General features: G+C 45.0%; 1 protein-coding gene across 1 annotated transcript; it reads left to right on the forward strand.

The window, feature by feature from the left end:
* Window positions 1-86: 86 nt before the first annotated feature.
* On the forward strand, window positions 87-20,426 carry Psph (phosphoserine phosphatase). Its single transcript, XM_075977912.1, has 9 exons — window positions 87-229; window positions 3,758-3,819; window positions 7,364-7,590; window positions 10,998-11,121; window positions 13,621-13,779; window positions 14,705-14,839; window positions 16,399-16,544; window positions 19,218-19,366; window positions 20,093-20,426. The coding sequence occupies exons 5-9, from the start codon at window positions 13,640-13,642 to the stop codon at window positions 20,198-20,200; spliced, it is 678 nt and encodes a 225-aa protein (XP_075834027.1). The 5' UTR covers window positions 87-229; window positions 3,758-3,819; window positions 7,364-7,590; window positions 10,998-11,121; window positions 13,621-13,639; the 3' UTR covers window positions 20,201-20,426.
* The last annotated feature ends 1,591 nt before the right edge of the window (window positions 20,427-22,017 follow it).

The raw sequence follows: 22,017 nt of genomic DNA on the forward strand, positions 1-22,017 counted from the left end.
CCTCAGCACTCGTCTGGGCGTGACAGGAAGCAAAGGCATCGGCTTCGCTTTGCGTGGTGTCTGTAGCTCCTGGACTCTGGATTCCGGGATGGGCCCCTTACCCTCTCGCGAGGTTTCCCAGATTCATTTTTTCCTTGCTTGTTTTATCCATACATGTGGGAACACAGAAGAAGGACGCTTCCCCAGTACCCTGGTGGTTTAAACCCGGGGAAGAAACGTGTAATGCCAGGTTCCTAGATGGCTTTAGAGGCGACTAGATTGGTGCAATGGGCGTTGAGGAGACTCAAGAGTCGGTTCATTCTTAGGGCCCGGGCCACTGAGGCGGATTTGCAGACTCAGGGTTTGTTGGGTTGTTTTTTCGAGATGCTATTTCTGTGTAGCCTTGGCTGTCCTGGAAGTCGCTCTGTAGACCCTCTGCCTCCAGAGTGCTGGGATTAAAGACATGCTCCCCAACCGCCCGGCTTTTATTTTTATTTTTGTGTGTGATACAAGGTCTCACTCTGGCTCTAGATAAACTACCCACTGTGTAGCCTGGACTGGTAGCTAACTCGCAACAGTCTTCTGTTTTAACTTACAAAATGGTGTGAGCTACTATGCCTGCTAAAAGCTCAAACTTAGCTGGACAGTGGTACCCAGGCTTTGAAAGGACTCCTTTAACTTGAAAAAAAAAAGTTTTTAACTTAGCTTTATTTTATGTGCATTGGTGTGAAAGTATCAGATCCCCTGGAACTGGAGTTACAAACAGTTGGGAAACTGCCACGTGGGTGCAAGGAATTGGACCTGGGTCCTCTGGAAGAACAAGCGCTGAACCATCTCTCCATACCCGTTTAGCTTTTTTTGTTTGTTTGTTGTTGTTTTGAGACAGGGTTTCTCTGTAGCTTTGGAGCCTGTCCTGGAACTCGCTCTGTAGACCAGCCTGGCCTCGAACTCACAGAGATCCACCTGCCTCTGCCTTCCGAGTGCTGGGATTAAAGGCGTGCGCCACCACTACCTGCCTTTTGTGTGTGTTGTGTGTATGTGTGTGTTAATATGTATGGGCGTTTTCTCTACCTGTATGCCTGAGCACTTAGGTGTATATGCTCTTTTTTGTGCTCAATTTTTAAGCTGTTACCTGAATTTATAAACATGTATATCAATAGAAATTACTTCACAAAGATGACAATTCATAACACCATTGACTATATTATACTGGTCTATACTGGAGGTTTTGCTATTTTAATTGAAATAAATTCTCATGCTCTTCAGTATCTGTCTGATACTTACTGCAAGAATGAAACAAAACCAGGCATAGTGGCACACATTTTAATCCCAGCACTAGGCAGGCAGGCAGATCAATGTGGGTTTAAGGCAAACTATCTACATAGCAGGTTACAGGCCAGCCATGGCTACATAGTGAAACTCTGTCTCAAAAAAGAAAAAAGAATGGGATAGTGATGGTGCATGCTTTTAGTCCCAGGACTTGGGAGGCAGAGGCAGGTGGATCTGTGAGTTTAAGGCCAGACTGGTCTAGAGAGTGTGTTCCAGGACAGCCAGGACTGTTTCACAGAGAAATCCTGTCTCAAAAAGCAAAGCAAAACAACAACAGCAGCAACAACAACAAAAAAAAAAGGGAAGAAATATTGGAGGTGTCTTCTTTTTTTTTTAACTTGTTGTTTGTTTTATTTTTGAGATAGGTCTTACTATGCAATCCTGCCTCTACCCACCTCCTCTCTACTTATTTATTTTTATGGGTATTTTGTATGCACATACGTCTGCACACTAGAAAAAAGCATCAGACCCCATGTGTATGTTGGAAAGGAAGAGCAGCCAGTGCTCTAAACCACTGAGCCATCTCTCTATCCCCATTTGCCTGGCTCCTAAGTTCAGGCATTACAGGCATGCACCACCACCCCTGGCTTACGTATGCAGGGCAAGTGCTTTTCCTCTGAACCACAGTCCCAGCAATGTGTCTTTCTCACAGTGGATATCACACAGCATCACCACATCTAGCTAAGGGTTTTGTGTTTTGTTATGTTTTTTTAAAAGTATTTATTTATTTATTTTCCAGACAGGGTTTCTCTGTAGATTTTTGGTTCCTGTCCTGGAACTAGCTCTTGTAGACCAGGCTGGCCTCGAACTCATAGAGATCCGCCTGCCTCTGCCTCTCGAGTGCTGGGATTAAAGGCGTGCGCCACCACCGCCTGGCTTTTGTTATGTTTTTAACATAATTCATTGAACGACTGCATCACAATTTATTTCACCAACCTTCCCCTGGGTTACATTTATTCTGATATTTTGCTATTAAAAATCTCTATGACAGTTCACATATATGATAGAAGCTACATTTGAAGCTGTCACATGCTGTGGTCTACTTCCACCACAGGATGTAATGACTTCTGGTTTCCAGTTTTTTTTTTTTTTTTTTGCTTTTTCGAGACAGGGTTTCTCTGTGGCTTTAGAGCCTGTCCTGGAACTAGCTCTGTAGACCAGGCTGGTCTCGAACTCACAGAGATCCGCCTGCCTCTGCCTCCCGAGTGCTGGGATTAAAGGCATGCGCCACCATTGCCCGGCTTCCAGTCTTTTTTTTTTTAAAGATTTATTTATTATGTATATAGCATTCTGGCTGCATGTATATCTGTTGGCCAGAAGAGGGCACCAGATCTCATTTTGAATGGTTGTGAGCTATTATAATGGTTGCTGGGAATTTAACTCAGGACCTCTGGAAGAGCAGTTAGTCCTCTTAACTGCTGAGCCGCCTCTCCAGCCCCAGTTCCCAATCTTTTAAAAAGAGTTTTGTTGTTGTTCGAGACAAAGTCTCAAAAGGTTTTATTACGCTTGTTTGTATATATGTGCGTGTATGCATGTAACATGTATGTGTTTACATCTTTCATCTGTGCCAGAGCATATATAGAGAGGTCAGAGAACAACTTTTTTTGTTTGTTTTGTTTTTGTTTTTTTTAAGACCAAATTTTTAATATCTATTTATTTATTTATTTATTATGTATACAATATTCTGTCTTGTGTGTATGCCTGAAGGCCAGAAGAGGGCACCAGACCCCATTATAGATGGTTGTGAGCCACCGTGTGGTTGCTGGGAATTGAACTCAGGACCTTTGCAAGAGCAGGCAATGCTCTTAACCTCTGAGCCATCTCTTCAGCCCCCTTGTTTTTGTTTGTTTGAGACAAGGTTTCTCTGTGTAACAGCCCACATTGTCCTGGAACTCACTCTATAAACCAGGCTGGCCTTGAACTCACAGAGATCCACCTGCCTCTGCCTCCGGAGTGCTGAGATTAAAGGCATGTGCCACCACCGCCCAGTGTTATTGCTATTTTTATGACACTTGTATATTTTTGTATGTTTGTTTGCTGTTTATTGATACAGTCTCACTATGTCTCACTGTGTAGTCCTGCCTGACTCTGAACTCAAAAAGATTGCCTGCCTCTGTTTCCCAAGTGTTGGAATTAAAAGTGCGAGCCATACCGGGCAGGGTGGCCCATGCCTTTAAACCCAGTACTTACCAAAAAAAAAAAAAAAAAAAAAAAAAAGAGAGAAGAGAAGAAAAAAAAATAAACCCAGCACTCAAAAGGTAGAGGCAGGAGAATCTCTGTGAGTTCAAGGCCAGCCTGGTCTATAAAGTGAGTTCTAGGACAGGCTCCCAAGCTATACATAGAAACCCTGTCTCAAAAAATCAGAAGAAAAAAAGTGTGAGCCATTACACCTGTTTTTCTAATACACTAATACTTTTTCTTTTAATTTTATGTTTGTCTTTGTGTGTAGTTGCAGGTGCTTGAAGAGGCCTGAGCTATCAGATCCCACTGGAGCTGAGTTCACAGGCAGTTGTGAGTTTCCTGTTGTGGGTGCAGGGAATTAAACTCTAAGCCACTGAGCCATCTCTCCAGCCCTGACTCTGTTTTTAGATGGATATGTACTTTTGCTGAACATCAACACTGCCACCTTGTGCCCAAACCTTGTACAGGTGTGCGATGAGGGCTCTAAAAGGACCAGGAACAACTAGCAGATTTGATTTAAATAGCTGAAATTTTTATGAATAGGTAATGTAGGGATAATAGCACAAACGAACTCTTGTAGTCTTTCATATTTATAGTAGTTAAGCTTTTCAAATAAAAATTTTCATTGCTGTCTATACTTAAATGCATGTTTATTGTTTAACATCTTGCATCTTTTGTTATACTAATTTTAAAGTTACTACCAAGCACATATGTGTTATTGACTAGATTGATATTTTTAAAACTCTTAATTTGCCTATTTTTTCATGTGCTCTTGGGGTTTACTTAGGCAGCCCTCTACCTCATCACAACCATCTCTGAGGCTGGCTAGACGGCTCAGCTGGTAAAGGCATTTGCCACTAAGCCTAATGACATGAATTTGATCCCCAGGACACCCATAGCGGAAGGAGAAACTGACTTCACAAAGTTGTCCTGAGTTCCATGTGCACACTGTAGAACCTCCTCCACAGTGATTAAATAAATGTAACCTAGGAGATTCCTATCCCCATGTTTACAGCCATTTTTCAACTAGTGAATTCTGGGAATGATAAACTTCAAAGTCATGTCTGATCAAAGAGATTGGGGACTTGTGTTACTGGGTTGAATTTTATAATTCTTTTTTGTTTGTTTGTTTTGAGATGGTCTTACTACATAGCTGTAAGTTAGTCTGGAACTCACTATGTAGACCTGTCTGGCCTTGAACTCACAGAGATCCACTTGTCTCTGCCTCCCTCTTGAGTTCTGAGTTTAAAGACTTGTACCACCTTCCTGAATTGGGTATTCTTGAGAGTTTCTCTGGCTTAAGGTCATGGTTGTCGTGGCTAAAGGCCTGCCTTAGCCTTGGCATTTTCTCTACTTGGCAAAGCAGATGATCAGCTAGATACTTCAAGTTGTCTTCAGCTGGACTTCATTGCCTAATTGCAGGCAGCTTCCTGCAATGTGAATATTCGGGAACAACACTTCTTACTGGTTATGCTAAAATAATAGCTGAACAAGTAATATCTGGAAGGGGTAGGTGGGAAAGAAGAAAGCAGGTACATGCTGGACCTGGTGGATCTGGGCCTGTCATTCCAGCCTTTCAAGAGACTGAGGCAGAGGGAGCACAAGTTCAAGGACTGACAGGGATACAGAGTGAGTTGAAGGCCAGCTCGGGCAACTTAGACTCATTTTCAAATTACGAATTAAAATGAGAGCTACAGGGCTGGAGAGATGGCTCAGAGGTTAAGAGCATTGCCTGCTCTTCCAAAGGTCCTGAGTTCAATTCCTAGCAACCACATGGTGGCTCACAACCATCTGTGATGGGGTCTGGTGCCCTCTTCTGGCCTGCAGACATACACACAGACAGAATATTGTATACATAATAAATAAATAAATAAATAAATAAATAAATATTAAATTAAAAAGACAACCCCCCCCCAAACAAAAAAAAATAAAATGAGAGCTACATAGGGCTATAATACTCACGGATAGAACATTTGACTAGTATGTATAAAGCCCTAGGTTCACAATTCCAAGTACATACACACACATGCATGCGTGCACATGCACATACACACACACACTCACACACTCACAATTCCAAGAAACAAAACCCCTAAATCAACGAAATGGACGGATAAAACAAAACAAGCACACGTTCTGAGAAGTTGGCTCAGCGGCTGAAGTACTTGCCATACAAGCCCAAGATTTGAGAGTTTAGATTCATGGGACTCACATAAACGTGGGAATGGAAGCCTGTGAAATTCCAGCACTGGGAAGGCAGAAATGTGATCCTCAAAGTAAGCTGGCTGGGTAAAATAGTTTTCTGTTTTGTTTTAAGTTTATATTTTAATGTATAAGTTCTCTGCATGTACACCTGCCCACCAGAAGAGGGCGTCAGATCCTATTATACATACATGGTTGTGAGCCATCATGTAGGTGCTGGGAACTGAACTCAGGACGTCTGGAAGAGCAACCAGTGCTCTTAGCCATTGAGCCATCTCTCCAGCCCCAGGTAGAATAGCTTTATGCAGCAACTCTGAGTTCGATGGAGAGATCCTACCTTAATGAACCAGGTGGAAAGCAATTGAGGAAGACACCTGCTACCAACCTTGGGTCTCCAGGTACACACACAAGCACCCATCACTCACAAGAAAACATGCATGCACACCACTCAAATATACACATGAGGAAAAAAATTGCAAAGATTAAAAAAAGATAGGAGGGGGGCTGGAGAGATGGCTCAGAGGTTAAGAGCACTGGCTGCACTTCCAAAGGTCCTGAGTTCAATTCCCAGCAACCACATGGTGGCTCACAACCATCTGTAATGAGATCTGCTGCCCTCTTCTGGCCTGCAGGGACATATGCAGGCATACCACTGTATACTTAATAAATCTTAACAAAAAGTTTCATATTAAAAAAAAAAGATAGGAGGTGGAGAGATGGCTCAGTGGTTAAGAGCAGTGGCTGCTTTTCCAGAGGACGTAGGTTTGATTGCCAGCACCCACATGGTGGCTCACAACCTGCCCCAGAGAATCCAATGTCTCTTTCTGGCCTTAGCAGGTACCACACATGCACGAAGTGCCAGACTTATATGTAGACGAAACACCCATACATATTAAATAAATAAAAATTTTAAATAAAAAATTATTTTTATTCATGTGTATGTATGTGCCTGCACGTGTGCTGGTACCCTCGAGGCCAGCAGGCACTGGATCTCCTGGAACTGGAGCCACAGGTGGTGGTGAGCCACCTGATGGAGGTGCTGGGACCCAAACCTGGGTTTTCTGTTATAGCAGTAAGGACAGTTAACTCCTGGGCCTTTCTCCAGCCCAGCAAAAGATTTTTGGCTTTTTCTTCTTCTTCACTTTAAGTATGAACAGAGTATCTTTATTTTTAGACAAGGTCTTTCCTGTGGTTCAGGCTTGTCGCAAATTCATTATGTCGTCAGGATGATTTTGAACTTCCAATCCTGTCTTCACCTCCTGAGTGCTGGAGTTTCAAGCATTTCACACTGTGGCGTTTATGTGGTGCTAGGGATGGAACCCTATTCTTGCACGCCAGGCAAATACTCTGCCAAGTGAGTTACTTTGCCAGCGGGTTTGTGTAGATTTTGTAATTAACAGGGGTTTCAGAAAGGGCTCACAAGGGGCTTTGGGCATTGCAAAATCAGTGCAGAGGTCTCTCGTTTCCCTCGTGTGCAGGAACCCTGCACTGGGGCACGGCGTCTGAAAGTCGGGAGCTCTTTCGGACTATCTCAACAAACTGGAGGTCACAGAGCTCTCAAGGCGGCTCTGTCGGCGCAGAACCCCTAGGAAGGGAAGGGGTGGGGGGCGGGACCGCGAAGCCCCTCCCCTGGGGGGCTGGACCGAGGCGGTCTTCCAACCCGGTTTTGCAGAGCCGAGATCGGCCGTCTCCAGTTGGAAACGCACATGAGAAACTCTTCTGAAGCCACCGGACTCATCAGAAGATCCCAGACGAGCCTTGGGTGAGGACTGTGATCTCCTGCACGGATCACCTCCCTTAAGACACAGCACTCGCGCGTCACAGCAGCTCCAGACCCCGTCGCTACCGGAAAGTTATAGGCACAGGAACCGTGAAGACCAGTGCGGCCCAGGAACCGCGGTGAGTTCCCCGTTCGCGCCTGTCTAGCCACAGAGCAGCTTTCAGATGCACCGGTCCTCTCTTCCCCACAGCTGTGACCTCTCTGATTTTTTGCTGGGTAGGTAGATTATCTCCTAGGACTCCAAGGCTTTCCTTTCGTTAGTTCATATTTTGGGCAGCTTCACTTTTTTTTCATTCTCCAAGACAAACAGCATGAATGAATGATGCAATCTGGCCCAGGAGACTCATCTGTAGAAGACATGAACATTCTCCAAACTGAAGTGTCTTGACTTTGTCATCATTTCCATTAGAAATAGAATTTGAAATACATATATAGTACACATATATATATGTACACACAAACATATACAATTATAAAGGAATAGCTTTAATTTGGGTGTTAAATCTTTCATTCATTAGAATTGTACTTTTTCTTTAAAATTTGTATGTGTGTATCTGTACCTTCAGAGGCCAAAGGTGTCAGAACCGAACGCAGTAGCTGGAGTCACAGGAGATTGTGAACTGACCCCTGTGACCCATGTGGGTGCTGGAAACCAACCTCCTTTTTCTGCAAGAACAACAAGCACTCTTAACATTAAGCAATCTCTCTAGTGACAATTATATTTTCTATATATGAGTCTTGCATATTATAGTTAGTCTCGTGTGTGTGTATGTGTGTGTGTGTGTATGCGTTAGCACAGGCTGGCCTTGAACTCCTGATCCTCATGCTTCCATTTTCCAAGAGTTTAAAGCTTATCTGTTGGTGGACATTTGGGCAATCACCCACAAACACACCTCATGAAAATGTTTCTCTCCCATCCACCTTCCCTTTTCTTGTATGAATCTCTGAAAGCAGGGGCTGCTGGGGTTTGTAACTCTATCTTTAACCTACAAGCAATGTGCTTAATTCCCATCCTCCACCCCCCCAGCACATGAGAGTCCCCGCTGGGCCACGTCCTCAGTACGTTTATCTTCACAACAGCTTTGCTCATTCTTTCTACCAGTTTACTACACTGCTCTTTCTGAAGGGTGTAGTCTCTGGCCACGCTGGTGTGTACTTGCAGTGATCCTCCTGCCTTAGCTTCCCAGGTGCCAGGATTATGGCCACCAGCCAGCAGGCCTGGCTTTTGGCTCAGTTCTTAACTGTTCCTGCTTATCTTCTTTTTTTCCCCCTGAGCTTTAGCACCTTCATTTACTACACTTACATTCAAAGTGTGTGTGTGTGTGTGTGTGTGTAGGCCAGAGGACAAATCTGGGAATTTGGGTGTTATTCCTCAGGTGTGTCTACCTTTTTTTTTTTTTTAATGTTTATTGGGAGAGAGAGAGAGAGAGAGAGAGAGAGAGAGAGAGAGAGAGAGAGACTTGTGTACCTGAGGGCACACTCGTGCATGTGCTGGACCAAATGTTTGTGTGTGAGTGTGGGGGTGTGCAAGTGCTCTGGTGGAGGTCAGAATACAACTTTTTGGAATCGGTTTTTCCTTTTTCTAGGCTATTCTAGGTTCTGGGAATTGAACTCAGGCCATCAGGTTTGCATGGTAAGGGTTTTTACCCACCAAGACATTTGACCATCCCCTGGCATTTTTAAAAACACCGTTCTAGTGATTGAACTTAGGTTGGACCCTACTGTGTGAGCTCTTTTCCTGGCACCCACTGCCTTGAAATTTTTTTTTTTTTTTTGAGGCTGGCTCTTGCTATGTAGTAGAGCCTGACTTCAAATTTAAAACCTTGTGCCTTATTCTCCTGAGCACTGAGATTGTGGGTGTGTATCAGGATGTTAGTTATTTGCAGTTTTATTTTATTTTGTTTTTTGTTTTTTTTTCAAGACAGGATTTTTCTGTAGCTTTGGAACCTGGCCTGGAACTAGCTCTTGTAGACCAGGCTGGCCTCAAATTCACAGAGATCCTCCTGCCTTTGCCTCCCGAGTGCTGGGATTAAAGGTGTGCACCACCACCGCCTGGTGCAGTTTTATTTTTTAAAGACTTACTTATTTTATGTTTGTGAAATGTTTTACTTGTATGTATGTCTGTGCACCATATGTGCGCCTGGTGCCTCCCAGAGGTCAGAAGAGGGAGAGGGTATCAGATCCCCTGGAGCTGGAGCTACAGAGGATTATGATATAACATCTGGGTCCTGGGACTTGAACCTAGGTCCTTTGCAAGAACAGCAAGTGTTCTTAACTGTGGAGCCATTTTCTCTGCAGCTTCTATTTCCATTTTAATGTTTTCTATTGTTGTTGTTTCTTCTACTTAATTTTTTTAAATAACTTTTTGTGGTGCTGAGAATGGAACCTGGTGCCCACTAAGTAACTCTTTGCCACTGAGTACTTCCCTGGTGTTAGTGATGGAAATCACAATTCACAGTTGTTAGCTTTGCTCCCTTGAGGCTAGAGCCAGAATTCCTTTAAATATCTGTATATATATATATATATATATATATATATAAAATTACTGCGAGTATGGTTGTGGACACACATGTGCCATGGTGCCTCTGTAGAGGTCAGAGATTAACTCAGGAACCAGTTCTCCTCTTTCACCAAGGGCTCCAGGGAATGATCCAGGTCCATCAGGGTTTCAAGGTGAGCGTCTCTATCTGCCGAGCCATCTTGCCAGTCCCAGAATCGTTCTGACTCCTTCGCTGTTGCTCTTGGCTTTGTTTCCCTGACTTGTAACTAACTGATCGATTGCGTGGTTTTGTAGTATTGAGCATGGAGGGCAGGCCAGGGCACTCTACCGCTGAGCCACACCCGCGTTTCTAGCTCCCCATTATTTATTTATTTTCCCTTCTGAGACAGGATTAAAATTCAGAGCCATCCTCCTGCCTCAGGCTTCCTTAGCCCTTCAAATGTTGAAATTACAGGCATGAGGCAGCACCACACACACACGTGTGCCATATTTTGAAGAAAATAAGGACTGTTGGGTCTACCCTCTGCTCAAGTCTCTTCATTCTGTATCTGTATGTTGTTCTCCCTGCGGGTCCTCTTTGTGTTCTGTTCATCAGGCAGAGTAGAAGCCACGGACAAGGCTGTAACTACTTCTCTGCTCTGTTTGAACATCGCCCAGGGGAAGCAATTTTTGTTGGAACAATCTTACTAGGAGGTCTATCAGTCTTCCTTCCCTCACACTCCCGACCCTTCTGTTTGTGACTGGGTCTTATATAACCCAGGCTTGCCTTGAACCATTAACTCCTAAGATCACCTTGAACTTCTGATCCTTTGGACTGATTCTGTCCCTTGAGTGCTGGGGTTATAGGTGTAGGTCATCAACCCTGGCTTATGAACTTCAGAGGGTGAAACTCCAGGCTTGCTGCATGCCGGACAAGTACTTTACCAACTGAGCCAAAACCCCAGCCCTTCTACCTCCTTCTTTGCCATGATTCTGTTCCTGGTTGTTCATTTTATCTCTCTCTCTCTTTGTTTGTTTTTTTTTTAGGCTCTTGCAAAACCCACAGATATTTCTTTAAAAACAAAACTCTAACCTGAGGTTTATGGTGCATTTTTACCTTCAAAGGGGAAGAGAAAGACACTGTCACCCAGGAATCCAGCTCTGGACAATCGTGAGTACTAGTATGTCCAGGCATTAGATTTGCCTGTGAGCTAACCTCGTTGAGTGAAAAGCAGCATCTGTTGGTTTGAGGATGTGGCTTGGTGTGTAGGGCGCAGGCTTACTGTGCTCAAAGCCCTGGGTTCCACCATATAAAGTAGGTGTAATGTTCATGCCTGGCATCTCAGCACTCAGGAGGTGGGAGGATCAGGAGTTCAAGGTTACCCTTGGCTATGTAGCAGGTTTGACACCAGGTAGGATATAGGAGATCTGTCTTTGAAAAGAAGGAGGAGGAGAAGAAGCATTGTCTGTCATAACATGTTATATGCATGTCACTTCTGTTTATAAGAACTTTCTTTCTTTTTTTTAAGTTTATTTATTTATTATATACATGTCATAAGAAGGCACAAGATCTCATTATAGATGGCTGTGGGGAATCATGTGGTTGCTGGGAATTGAAATCAGGACCTCTGGAAGAGCAGTCAGTGCTCTTAACCTCTGAGCCATCTCTCCAGCCCCTATTTCTTTTTTTAAAATTACATTTTTGTTATATGTGTATGGGTGCTTTTCCTATATGCATATCTGTGCACCGTTGATACAAATGGAAAGAGCTCCTGTAACCTTAGGTGCCTTGCACAAGATACTAGATGGAAGAGCTTCTATCTGTTTAAGCAAGGAGATTTTTTTCCTCTTACCCCAATCCAGGCCTCCTAAATCTAAGCCCCGAAGGGAAACCCCTTTCTTCACTTTGGAGCTCCGGTGAAGAAGGGCTTGTCAGCACAAACTTAAGAACAAAGTCAGGTGGGCTTCACTGCTGAGCCGGAGCCCCAGTCTGCACCCCTGAAGGCAGTGGGTGGGCCTGGGCCTCTGTGTGGACACAGTCCTTTCTCCTGGCACTCTCTCCAACTCCTCATCTCTGGGCTTCCCTTCCCCCAAAAGCCCCATGTAAAGTTCCAGAGTCCGTTTCCCAGCAGTGATTTTTCTTTCTCTCTGTGGACGTCTAATGTACACAATTTACTTGGAAGCAGCCGACCTTGGTTTTCCCCTATCGCCAAGGTTTTTCAAGGTGTTTTTTAGACCAGGCTCACTATGTAGCACCAGCTTGGCGCTTGCGATCCTCCTGCCTCAGCCTCCTGAGTGCTGGGAACACAGGTGTGCACCACCACCCATCCCCACTATTTATTGATTTAGAGATAGGATCTCTAGCCCAGGATTGCCTTGACCCTATTACTCAAACCCAGTGCGTACCCAAGGATGACCTTTAGCCCCCATCCTCCTGCCCTCTCCTCCCCTCCCTAGGGCTGAGATTACGAGCACAAACATGCACCGCCATGCCGCCCAACATCTCTGAAACACTGGGAGCCTCTGCAGGACACGGTTGCTGACAGGTTCCATGCCAGGTGCCTGGCCTGGTTTTGTCTTTTCATTAGTTTTGAGGCCCTGCGGGCCCGTCGGTTATTCTGTCATCATCTCGTTTTAGCTCTTACATAATTTGCCTTCCTGGCTAGCTTTCCCTTCACCTGTGCCTCATGGTCCTGCCCGGTCGAATCACATGATATATTTACGGAACAAGCTTTATTTCTTTTTTGTGTGAGCACAGAGGTCATAGGTCAACTTTTCATGATTCCTCTCTTCGCTTCTGCCGTGTGGCTTCCAGGGATGGAGGTTTGGCAGCAGGCATTTTTACCTATTGAGCCATCTCCCTGTTACCATTTTACTGGAAATAGGGTCTTATGTAGTCCGGACTGGCCTCTAATTTGCTATGGAGCTAAGGATGGTCTTTAACTCTCTCACTCTCCTTTGTTTTTTTTGAGAAAAGGTTTCTCTGTGTAGCCCTGACTGTCCTAGAACTCACTCTGTAGAACAGGCTGGCCTTAAACCCACCGAGATCTACCTGCCTCTGCTACCTGAGTGCTGGGATTAAAGGTATATGTCACCACCACCCAGCAACTCTCTCTTTTTAAAAAATTATTATTGTTATTTTTAGTTGTGTGTGTGTGCATGTGCCAGAGAGGGTGATGGGTCTCCTGGAGCTGGAGTTACAGGTAGTTGTGAACAGTCAGATGAGGGTTCTGGCAAATGAATTTGGGTCCCTTGAAAGAGCAACAAGCACTTTAACTACTGAACCATCTCTTCAGCCCCAATCCTTTTTTTTTTTTTTGTTTTGTTTTGTTTTTGTTTTTGTTTTTTTGTTTTTCAAGACAGGGTTTCTCTGTGTAACAGTCCTGGAACTTGCTTGGTAGACCAGGCTGGCCTCAAGTTCACTGAGATCCACCTGCCTCCACCTCCCGAGTGCTGGGATTAAAGGAGTGCACCACCACCATCTGGCCTTCAGCCCCAATCTTAAACTCTTGATCCTCCTGCTTCCACCCCAAAGAGCTGGGATCCCAGGCATACATCACTACACCTGGCTTAGGCAAAACTTGGGGCTTCGTGAATGTTGAACAAACTCCTGCTGAGCCGCACCCCTCGCCCCCTGACATCTTTAAGCACACTTCTCTCTCTTTTCTAGGAGGAACGTTCTTCCCAGAATGGTCTCCCACTCCGAGCTGAGGGAACTCATCTGCTCAGCAGATGCGGTGTGCTTTGACGTCGACAGCACAGTCATCCGAGAGGAAGGCATTGATGAGCTGGCCAAATTCTGTGGTGTGGAGGCGGCTGTGTCTGAAATGTATGAGCTGTCTTTATTTCCTTTAGGAGATGCTAAAGAAGTCACCACGTCTTTAAAAAGCAATGGCCAACTGGGCCTGGTAGCGCACACCTTTAATCCCGGAACTCAGGGAGGCAGAAGCAGGCAGATCTTTGTGATTTTGAGGCCAGCCTGGTCTATAGAGCGAGTTCCAGAAGAGCCAGGGCTGTTACAAAGAGAAAACCTGTCTCAAAAAACAAAACAAAAACCAACCAACCACAAACAAACAACAGCAACAAAAAGACTGGATGAAAGGCTAAGGTCTCAGTTCCTAGGTTCTGGTTTTGGCCCAGTGCTAAAACAAAACTCCAGATCCCCCCCCCCCCCAGTAGTAGAGTGCTGTCTTCATCTGTCCGTCTGCAAATATTCCATTACAAACAAAGGGAGCAAAACATGAATGTCTCTGCAGAGGAGACGCATTCTTAGGCAGGCTGGGAAAATGATTAATCCAAGAAGGTAGCCTGGGGCTCTAAGTATTCAGTGCCCCTGGTCAAGGTTAAAAGTGCAACCCTACTGCCTCAGTGGAGAGAGATGCCAGGCCAGAAGCTCTGTCTCTTCCCTTTGCCCTCCCCACTCTGCCACAGCGACACCTTCCTGAGCTATGGCTGCATTTGATACAGGAGCTTTCAGCTTTTGGTTTCTTTCGAGGTTATGGTTTGTAAGCAAGGTGCTTGTGTTTGGGATGTGAGGGTTTCTGTCCCGTCTGTGGATGCACAGTCCATGGTGTCAGAGTCCCTGTGTGATTCCCAAGCAGACCCCTCCTGTAGGCGGCATGCAGCATGCCTGTTGTAGAGTTGGGCTCGTGGCAACACCTTCCTGATGGTTATCATGAAGTCCTGGCATAGGAAGGCATGTTGACCTCAAGGACAGCTAACCCGGCTGGCCTGATCATGGGTCTTTCTCCTAGGACACGGAAAGCCATGGGAGGAGCATTGCCTTTCAAAGATGCGCTCACTGAACGCCTGGCACTGATCCAGCCCTCCAGGGAGCAGGTGCAAAGGCTCCTAGCTGAGCACCCCCCACACCTGACCCCCGGGATAAGGTAAGCACAGTCTTGGCCCTTGGCATACTGTCTTGCTGTGAGCTTGGGGATTTGTGGAACTCCTTCCTCCAGAGAGTATCTGTTGCTGTTGCCTTCTGCAGGGCTCTCTTGGTACTTATATCTGCTCTTATCTTACTCTCTGGTCTCATGTATGTTTGACTTTATGCTTTCACCAGGCTTCTCTAGGAGTTCTTTATCTTAACGTTAGTGCAATGGTTTCCAGAAGCAGAGAAGTCCCACCCATTAATTTCTAAGCACATTTCAAAAACACATTTCATAATTCTCAGGAAGCTGAGACAGGAGGGTCTTGAGTTCAAAGCTAACCGGGGTTACACATTGAGACTTTGTCTCAGAACACACACACACAGGCTGGGTGTCTGTGTAGCATACCCTTCTAATCCTAAGACATAGGAGGTGGGGGCAGGTGATCAAAAGTTCAAAAATAAGCCGGGCGATGGTGGCGCACGCCTTTAATCCCAGCACTTGGGAGGCAGAGGCAGGCGGATCTCTGTGAGTTCGAGACCAGCCTGGTCTACAGAGCTATTTCCAGGACAGGCTCCAAAGCCACAGAGAAACCCTGTCTCAAAAAACCAAAAAAAAAAAAAAAGGTTCAAAATAATCCACAAACACAGGAGATCCTATCTCAAAATCAGCCAGCAAAACAGATAAACAAAAAAGCTAAGAACAGGTGTTGGTTCACATCTAAATACTACCTCTGTACTAAAATACTAGTACAGAGGTAGCTCAGGCAGGATTGCTCTTTTGAGTTCAAAGCCAGTCTGGCTACATAGCAAGAGTTTGTCTCAAAAACAACAACAAGCTGGGCAGTGGTGGCACAGGTCTTTAACCCAGCACTCGGGAGGCAGAGGCAGGTGGATCTCTGTGAGTTCAAGGCCAGCCTGGTCTACAAGAGCTAGTTCCAGGATAGGTTCCAAAGCTACAGAGAAACCTGTCTCGAAAAACAAAACAAAACAAACAACAACAAAGAAACAAACAAAGAACAATGAAAAAGACAACAACCTCACAACAGAAGAACACAAAAGTGGACACATGAAGAAAAATGTAATTGCTAGGGAAAGGGCCAAGCCTCAGCAGAGAGACTCATGGCTTCTGATTGGCCACTCTGACCAGATAGAAGTTCAATAAAGAGACTTTATTCAAAAACACACAGCCCAGCGGCTGGAGAGATGGCTCAGTGGTTAAGAGCACTGTCTGCTCTTCCAGAGGTCATGAGTTCAATTCCTAGCAACCACATTGTGGCTCACAACCAACTGTAATGAGATCTGATGCCCTCCTCTGCCATGTGGGTATACATGGAGGCAGAAAGTTGTATACATAATAAATAAATAAATATATCTTTAAAAAACACACACACAACCCAAACGAACACCACCTCACCAGCCCCTCCTCAAACATACAAAATGTTAATCCCATAGGCATTATCTTTATAGATGGACTTCCAGCGTTGGAGCTAAGAAAAAATAATAAAAGAAAGAGCACCTTTTTCATGTTTCCTTTTTGTATTAACTGCTGTTTTGTATCTTGTGTTTATTTTGTAGGGAACTGGTCAGTCGCCTACAGGAGCGCAATGTGCAGGTGTTCCTCATATCTGGTGGCTTTAGGAGTATCGTGGAGCATGTTGCTGCGAAGCTCAATATCCCAACAGCCAATGTATTTGCCAATAGGCTGAAATTCTACTTCAATGGTAAGATTTTTTAACCACCTGGCTAATGGTAAGATTTTAATGGTAATAAAGTTCCTTTCTTATCTGTTCTGTTATTTAATATTCTAGTTAGTGTCTATTGAAATGTAACTTAAAAGAGTGGTGGTTCTGGGGTTAAGAGTTTGGGGACTGGAGAGGTGGCTTAGGGGTTAAAAGCACTAGGCACTCTTCCAGAGGACCTGGGTTCAGTTCCTAGCACCCACATTGGACGATCCACAGCAATGTAACTCCAGTTCCAGGAAATCCAACTCCCTCTTCTGCAAGGGCACCAGGCACTCGTGTGGTGCACAAACAAGCACGCAGGCAAAACATCCACACACATAAATAAAACAAATCTTTAAGAAAAATCCATGTGTGTGTGTGTGTGTGTGCGCGCGCGTGTGTGTGTGTGTGTGTGTGTGTGTGTGTGTGTGTGTGTGATACAAGTGCCCTTGGAGGCCAGAAGAGCTTACTCCTGCAGCTGGAGTTACCGGCTATTGTGAGACCTGGCTCGGGTGCTGAGAACTGAACCCGGGTCCTCTGCAGGAGCGGTTTGCACCCTGAGCTGCTGAGCCATCTCTCCAGCCCTGTGGGAAAGGCTCTGTTGACTGATAGCCTCTGCACTTTGGTGTTCTTCACTCTGCAAAACAGGCTGAGGTCATCCACCCTGGCTTGATTTTGCATATTCATGCTGCCACCAATCTAAAATGTTAGCCTGCTGGCTTATTTTGTGATGCTGCAGTTGAGGGCCGGTTGTTTGTTTTACTGTGTCTGGAGCAATGTAGACCCAAGAAAGAGTTTGGTTAATGAGTTGCTGCATTTCCATTGCCCTTGGGACACCTGGGGTCACAGCTACAATTTACATCATCTCAAGAGGGCTCCAGTGATGCTGGGCTCTTGAGGTGCTGAGGCAGGAGTATTTCAAGTTGGAGTCCAGTGTGGACTACAGAACAAAACCTAGTCTCTTAAAAACAGGATGAGCGACGGCTCGGCAGTTAATTGAGTACAGGCTGTCATTGGATCTGCGTTTGTTCCCAGAGTGTTGGTTTCAGCTCACAATAGCCCAGATCCCACATACCTTCACCCCACATGTACAGCCTACACACACACACACACACACACACACACACACACACACACACACGCACGCACGCACGTGCGCAAATAAAACATAATAAATAATGGAAAACAAAATAGACAGCAAACAGAGTGCTCTTGGGCCAGGGTGGGGTCCCTTAGGGTGGGGTCCCTTAGGGTGGGGTCCCTTGGTAGAGCGTTTGCTCAGCCTGCCTAAAGCACTGGCTGGCACTTAAACCGACCTATACTCCCAGGTGGAAGCAGGAAGATCCGGCGTTCAGGGTCATTTTAGGACACACAGTAAGTTCTAGGATAGCCTGGGCTGTACGAAACCCTGTTACAAAAGAAGTAGAAGCTCTGTAGTTATGTCATAGTACAGGGAGCGAGTAGTCTTGAAACCCCATGAGGGCCAGTGAGGGCTCAGCAGGTAAAAGAGCTCACCCAAGAAGCCTGACTTGAATTCAGTTCCTGGAACCCACATAAAGGTGGAAGGAGAGAACGGACCCCACAAAGTTGTCTGCCAACCTTCACACAGGTGCCATAGTATGCAAGTCCCTTCCCACTGATTGAGTTAGCCAAGCTTTGGTGGCGCACGCCTTTCATCCCAGCACTCTGGAGGCAGAAGCAGGAGGATCTCTGAGTTCGAGGCCAGCCTGGTCTACAGGGTGAGTTTCAGGACAGCCAGGGCTACACAGAGAAAAAAAAAGTATGAAGCTGGGGAAGAGAATACCTATGTAATCTCAGCATTTGGGAAGCAGCACCAGGGGATTAGGAATTAAAGGTCATATTTGGCTACTTAGACTCCATCTTTAAAAATAAAAACAAAACTAACTAAGCCAACAAACAAAACAAATGAGTGAACCAGGCCTGGGGACTCGCTCTTAACACTTGGGAGGCCGAGGTGGGAGAATTTCTTCAAGTTCAATACCAGCCTGAGCTACAAAGTGACCTCGTCTAAACACACCAAACAAGTCCCAGCCCCCACTAATGAGTGTTCCCGTTTCTGTATAGTAGAAATAGATCCAGAGCAAGGGATCTAGCTGGTAGATCACTTGCCTAACATGCAGAATCCCTGGGTTCCATCCCCAGCACCGTACACACCAGGCATGAGGTCGCCTACACACCTGTGATGGCATGTTCTGGTGTGGAAGAGAGAGAGAGAGAGAGAGAGAGAGAGAGAGAGAGAGAGAGAGAGAGAGAGAGTGTCAAGGTCATCCCTAGGATTCACAGTAAGTTCAAGGATAACCTGCTCTACAGGAGCTCCTATCTTCAAAAAAGTAAGGAAAGTTGGTTAATTCCTTTAGGTAATGTTACTATATTCATGTGATAAATCAATGTATTACATGTAATATATTATGTATAATATATAATGTATTATGGTGGTCTGATATCTCAACAAGGCTTAAAACGGCTACGTCAGAAGTTGAGGAGATGCAGCTAGTTCAACCCAGGTGACCCACTAGAGCCACTTCCTCGGGAATATGGGTCAGGTCCCATGCTGTGTGACCAGCCCAGGGCTGTTTTAGACTTAACACTTAAGTTCGGCATCATCCATACGAACAAGCTGTGGACCTAACATCTTCTCACTGTCCTCTGAAGGTGAATACGCAGGTTTTGATGAGATGCAGCCAACAGCCGAGTCTGGTGGGAAAGGAAAGGTTATTCGATTTTTAAAGGAAAAATTCCACTTTAAGAAAATAATCATGATTGGAGATGGAGCTACAGACATGGAAGCCTGCCCTCCCGCCGTAAGTACTCAAGGGTGCTGGATTTTTGTTTTCTGTTTTTTTTCGGATGGTAATTTTTTTTTCTGTGTCTTGCTGAAAACCCTATGAAGTTAACAGCAGAAGTTAAACTAAAACAGCTAAATATCATGATAAGAACACAAAACAACCAAAAGACATTCAGCCTAGGAACATGCATGAGGTGTCTTAGTCACTGTTCCATTGCTGTGAAGAGACACCGTGACCAAGGCAACGTATAAAAGAAAGCATTTGAGCCGGGCAGTGGTGGCACACACCTTTAATCCCAGTACTCGGGAGGCAGAGGGAGGCGGATCTCTGTGAGTTCGAGGCCAGCCTGGACTACGGAGTGAGTTCCAGGACAGCCAGAGAAAGCATTTGTTAGGGAGCTTGCTTACAGTTTCAGAAGGTTACTCTGTCATCATCATGGTGGGGAGCATGGTGGCAGGCAGGCAGGTGGGGTGCTGGAGCAATAGCTGATGGCTTACATTCTATCAGCAATTGGAAGCAGAGAGAACAATACTGGGTATATATAGATACATACACATATATACATATAAATAGCAATACATACCCATACACACACACACACACACACACACACACACATATATATATACATGTTTGTTAAGTATGTACTTTAATTTTCACTTAAATATATTTTGTTTATTTTATATGTTTCTGGGTGTGCCGTTTGAAAAGACGTTAACCCCTCCCCACTTTCCTTCCTAGGATGCTTTCATTGGGTTTGGAGGAAATGTGATCAGGCAACAAGTCAAGAGCAACGCCAAGTGGTACATCACTGACTTTGTCGAGCTCTTGGGAGTACTGGAAGAATAATCTCAGCTTCCTGCCCACTCAGAACACCTCCAGTCTCTCAGAGCTACAGTCAGGCTCCCGGTACAGTCCGGGAGGTAGCTAGTTTTGTCTACTGCAGTTCCAATATTAATATGACTACTAATTACCTGGAGAGTTTTATACTCTGAATTCTTTGTGTATATTCCTACCTATATCTTACCTGGAGCTTTCTGAGGTGTGTGGTAAATTAAATGCTTTTACTCTTGCAGCATGGACTCAGTAGCCTTCAGTGAGTATGGGGTTTCTCTTAGGTATAAAAAGAATGTTTGTATATCTGAACAGGCCTGTTCAGTTTTCTTTTTCCTATTTATTTATTTTTGTTGTTGTTTTTGAGACAGGGTTTTACAGTGTAGCCCTGGCTGTCCTGGAGCTAACTCTGTAGACCAGAGCTAGCCTTGAACTCAGAGATCCTCTTGTCTCTGCCTCCCGAGTGCTAGAATCAAAGGTGTATGTCACCACAGCCAGCTGATTTGTTCAATTGTCTTTTTGTTTTGTTTTGTTTTTCAAGACAGGGTTTCTCTATGTAACAGTCCTGGCTGTCCCAGAACTCACTTTGTAGAGTAGGCTGTGCTCAGATTCAGAGATCCTCTTGTCTCTGCCTACCGAGTGCTGGAATTAAAGGTGTCTGCCACCACTGGCCGGCAATTTATTCAGCCTCTTAGGCATGTCTGTGTCTAGTGTTTCAGTGACCGTGAGTATGCAGGTACAAACAACCCCCGTGCCAAGAAGAGGGTTGAGGTTTCTCCATTCTGCGTGCAGAGTCCCTGTCCCTACCTCGTTACAGGAAGCCCTGGCACAGAGGAGTGGGAACACTTTTCTCACCCGACTTTGTTTTGTGTGGCTGGGTATGGTGGGTGGTGCGTACATATAATCCCAGCACTTGGAATGCTGAGGCAGGGGGATGGAAACTCCCAAGCCAGCCAGAATAAGAGCCTGTCTCTAGAAAAAGGATATAAAGAAAAAAGATGTGTTGTGTTTTAAATGTCACAAAGGTTTTAAGAAAGTAAGAGCCCTTGCCATTCTCAAAGAGGACTTGGATTTGGTTCCCAGCATATGACTATTCCCGGAAAACTGAAACTACAGTTTCAGGGTATCTAATGCCCTCTTCTGGCCTCCACAGGTACTGGACATGCATGTGGTGCACTTACATGCAGGCAAAACACACATGTAAAATAAACATATAAATTTTAAAGCCAAGAAATAACAGAGCTGGAGAGATGATGGTTAAGAGAACTTGCTGCTCATATAGAAGATCTGAGGTTAGTTCCCAGCACCCACAACGGATGGTTCAAAACTTTCTGTAGCTCCTTAGGCACGGGCATTCATGTGTACACACCCACATGCAGAAACATACATAATTGAAAAGGATAAAAACAAATATTTTAAAAAGTAACAATGGAAGCTTAAATAAAAATACTAGTTTAGGCCGGGTGGTGGTGGCGCACACCTTTAATCCCAGCACTCGGGAGGCAGAGGCAGGTAAATCCCTGTGAGTTCGAGGCCAGCCTGGTCTACAAGAGCTAGTTCCAGGATAGGTTCCAAAGATAAAGAGAAACCCTGTCTTGAAAAAACAAGCAAGCAAATAAACAAAAACAAAACAAAGAAAGGAAATAAAAAACACATTTATTTTTGAAAGTTACAGCCAATACGTATGGTTTACAAATCACGAGAGAAATCAGCCTTTTCCTAACGATTGCACAGTTCTTGGGCCTAAAGAGATGGCTCACTGGGTAAAAGGGCTCACTGCAAAAGCCTTGCCATGCAAGTTCAATTTCTGGAACTCGTCACAGAGGAGACAA

This window comes from Microtus pennsylvanicus, chromosome 1 (assembly GCF_037038515.1).
Source record: "Microtus pennsylvanicus isolate mMicPen1 chromosome 1, mMicPen1.hap1, whole genome shotgun sequence".
Lineage (NCBI taxonomy): Eukaryota > Metazoa > Chordata > Mammalia > Rodentia > Cricetidae > Microtus > Microtus pennsylvanicus.

What these genes read in the sequence shown, in the direction of transcription:
- Psph (XM_075977912.1), top strand. Translation starts at nt 13,640, where the DNA reads ATGGTCTCCCACTCCGAGCTGAGGGAACTCATCTGCTCAGCAGATGCG. An exon ending in GAGGCGGCTGTGTCTGAAAT is followed by an intron (nt 13,780 to 14,704) that starts GTATGAGCTGTC and finishes TCTTTCTCCTAG; the next exon opens with GACACGGAAAGCCATGGGAG. An exon ending in TGGAAGCCTGCCCTCCCGCC is followed by an intron (nt 19,367 to 20,092) that starts GTAAGTACTCAA and finishes TTTCCTTCCTAG; the next exon opens with GATGCTTTCATTGGGTTTGG.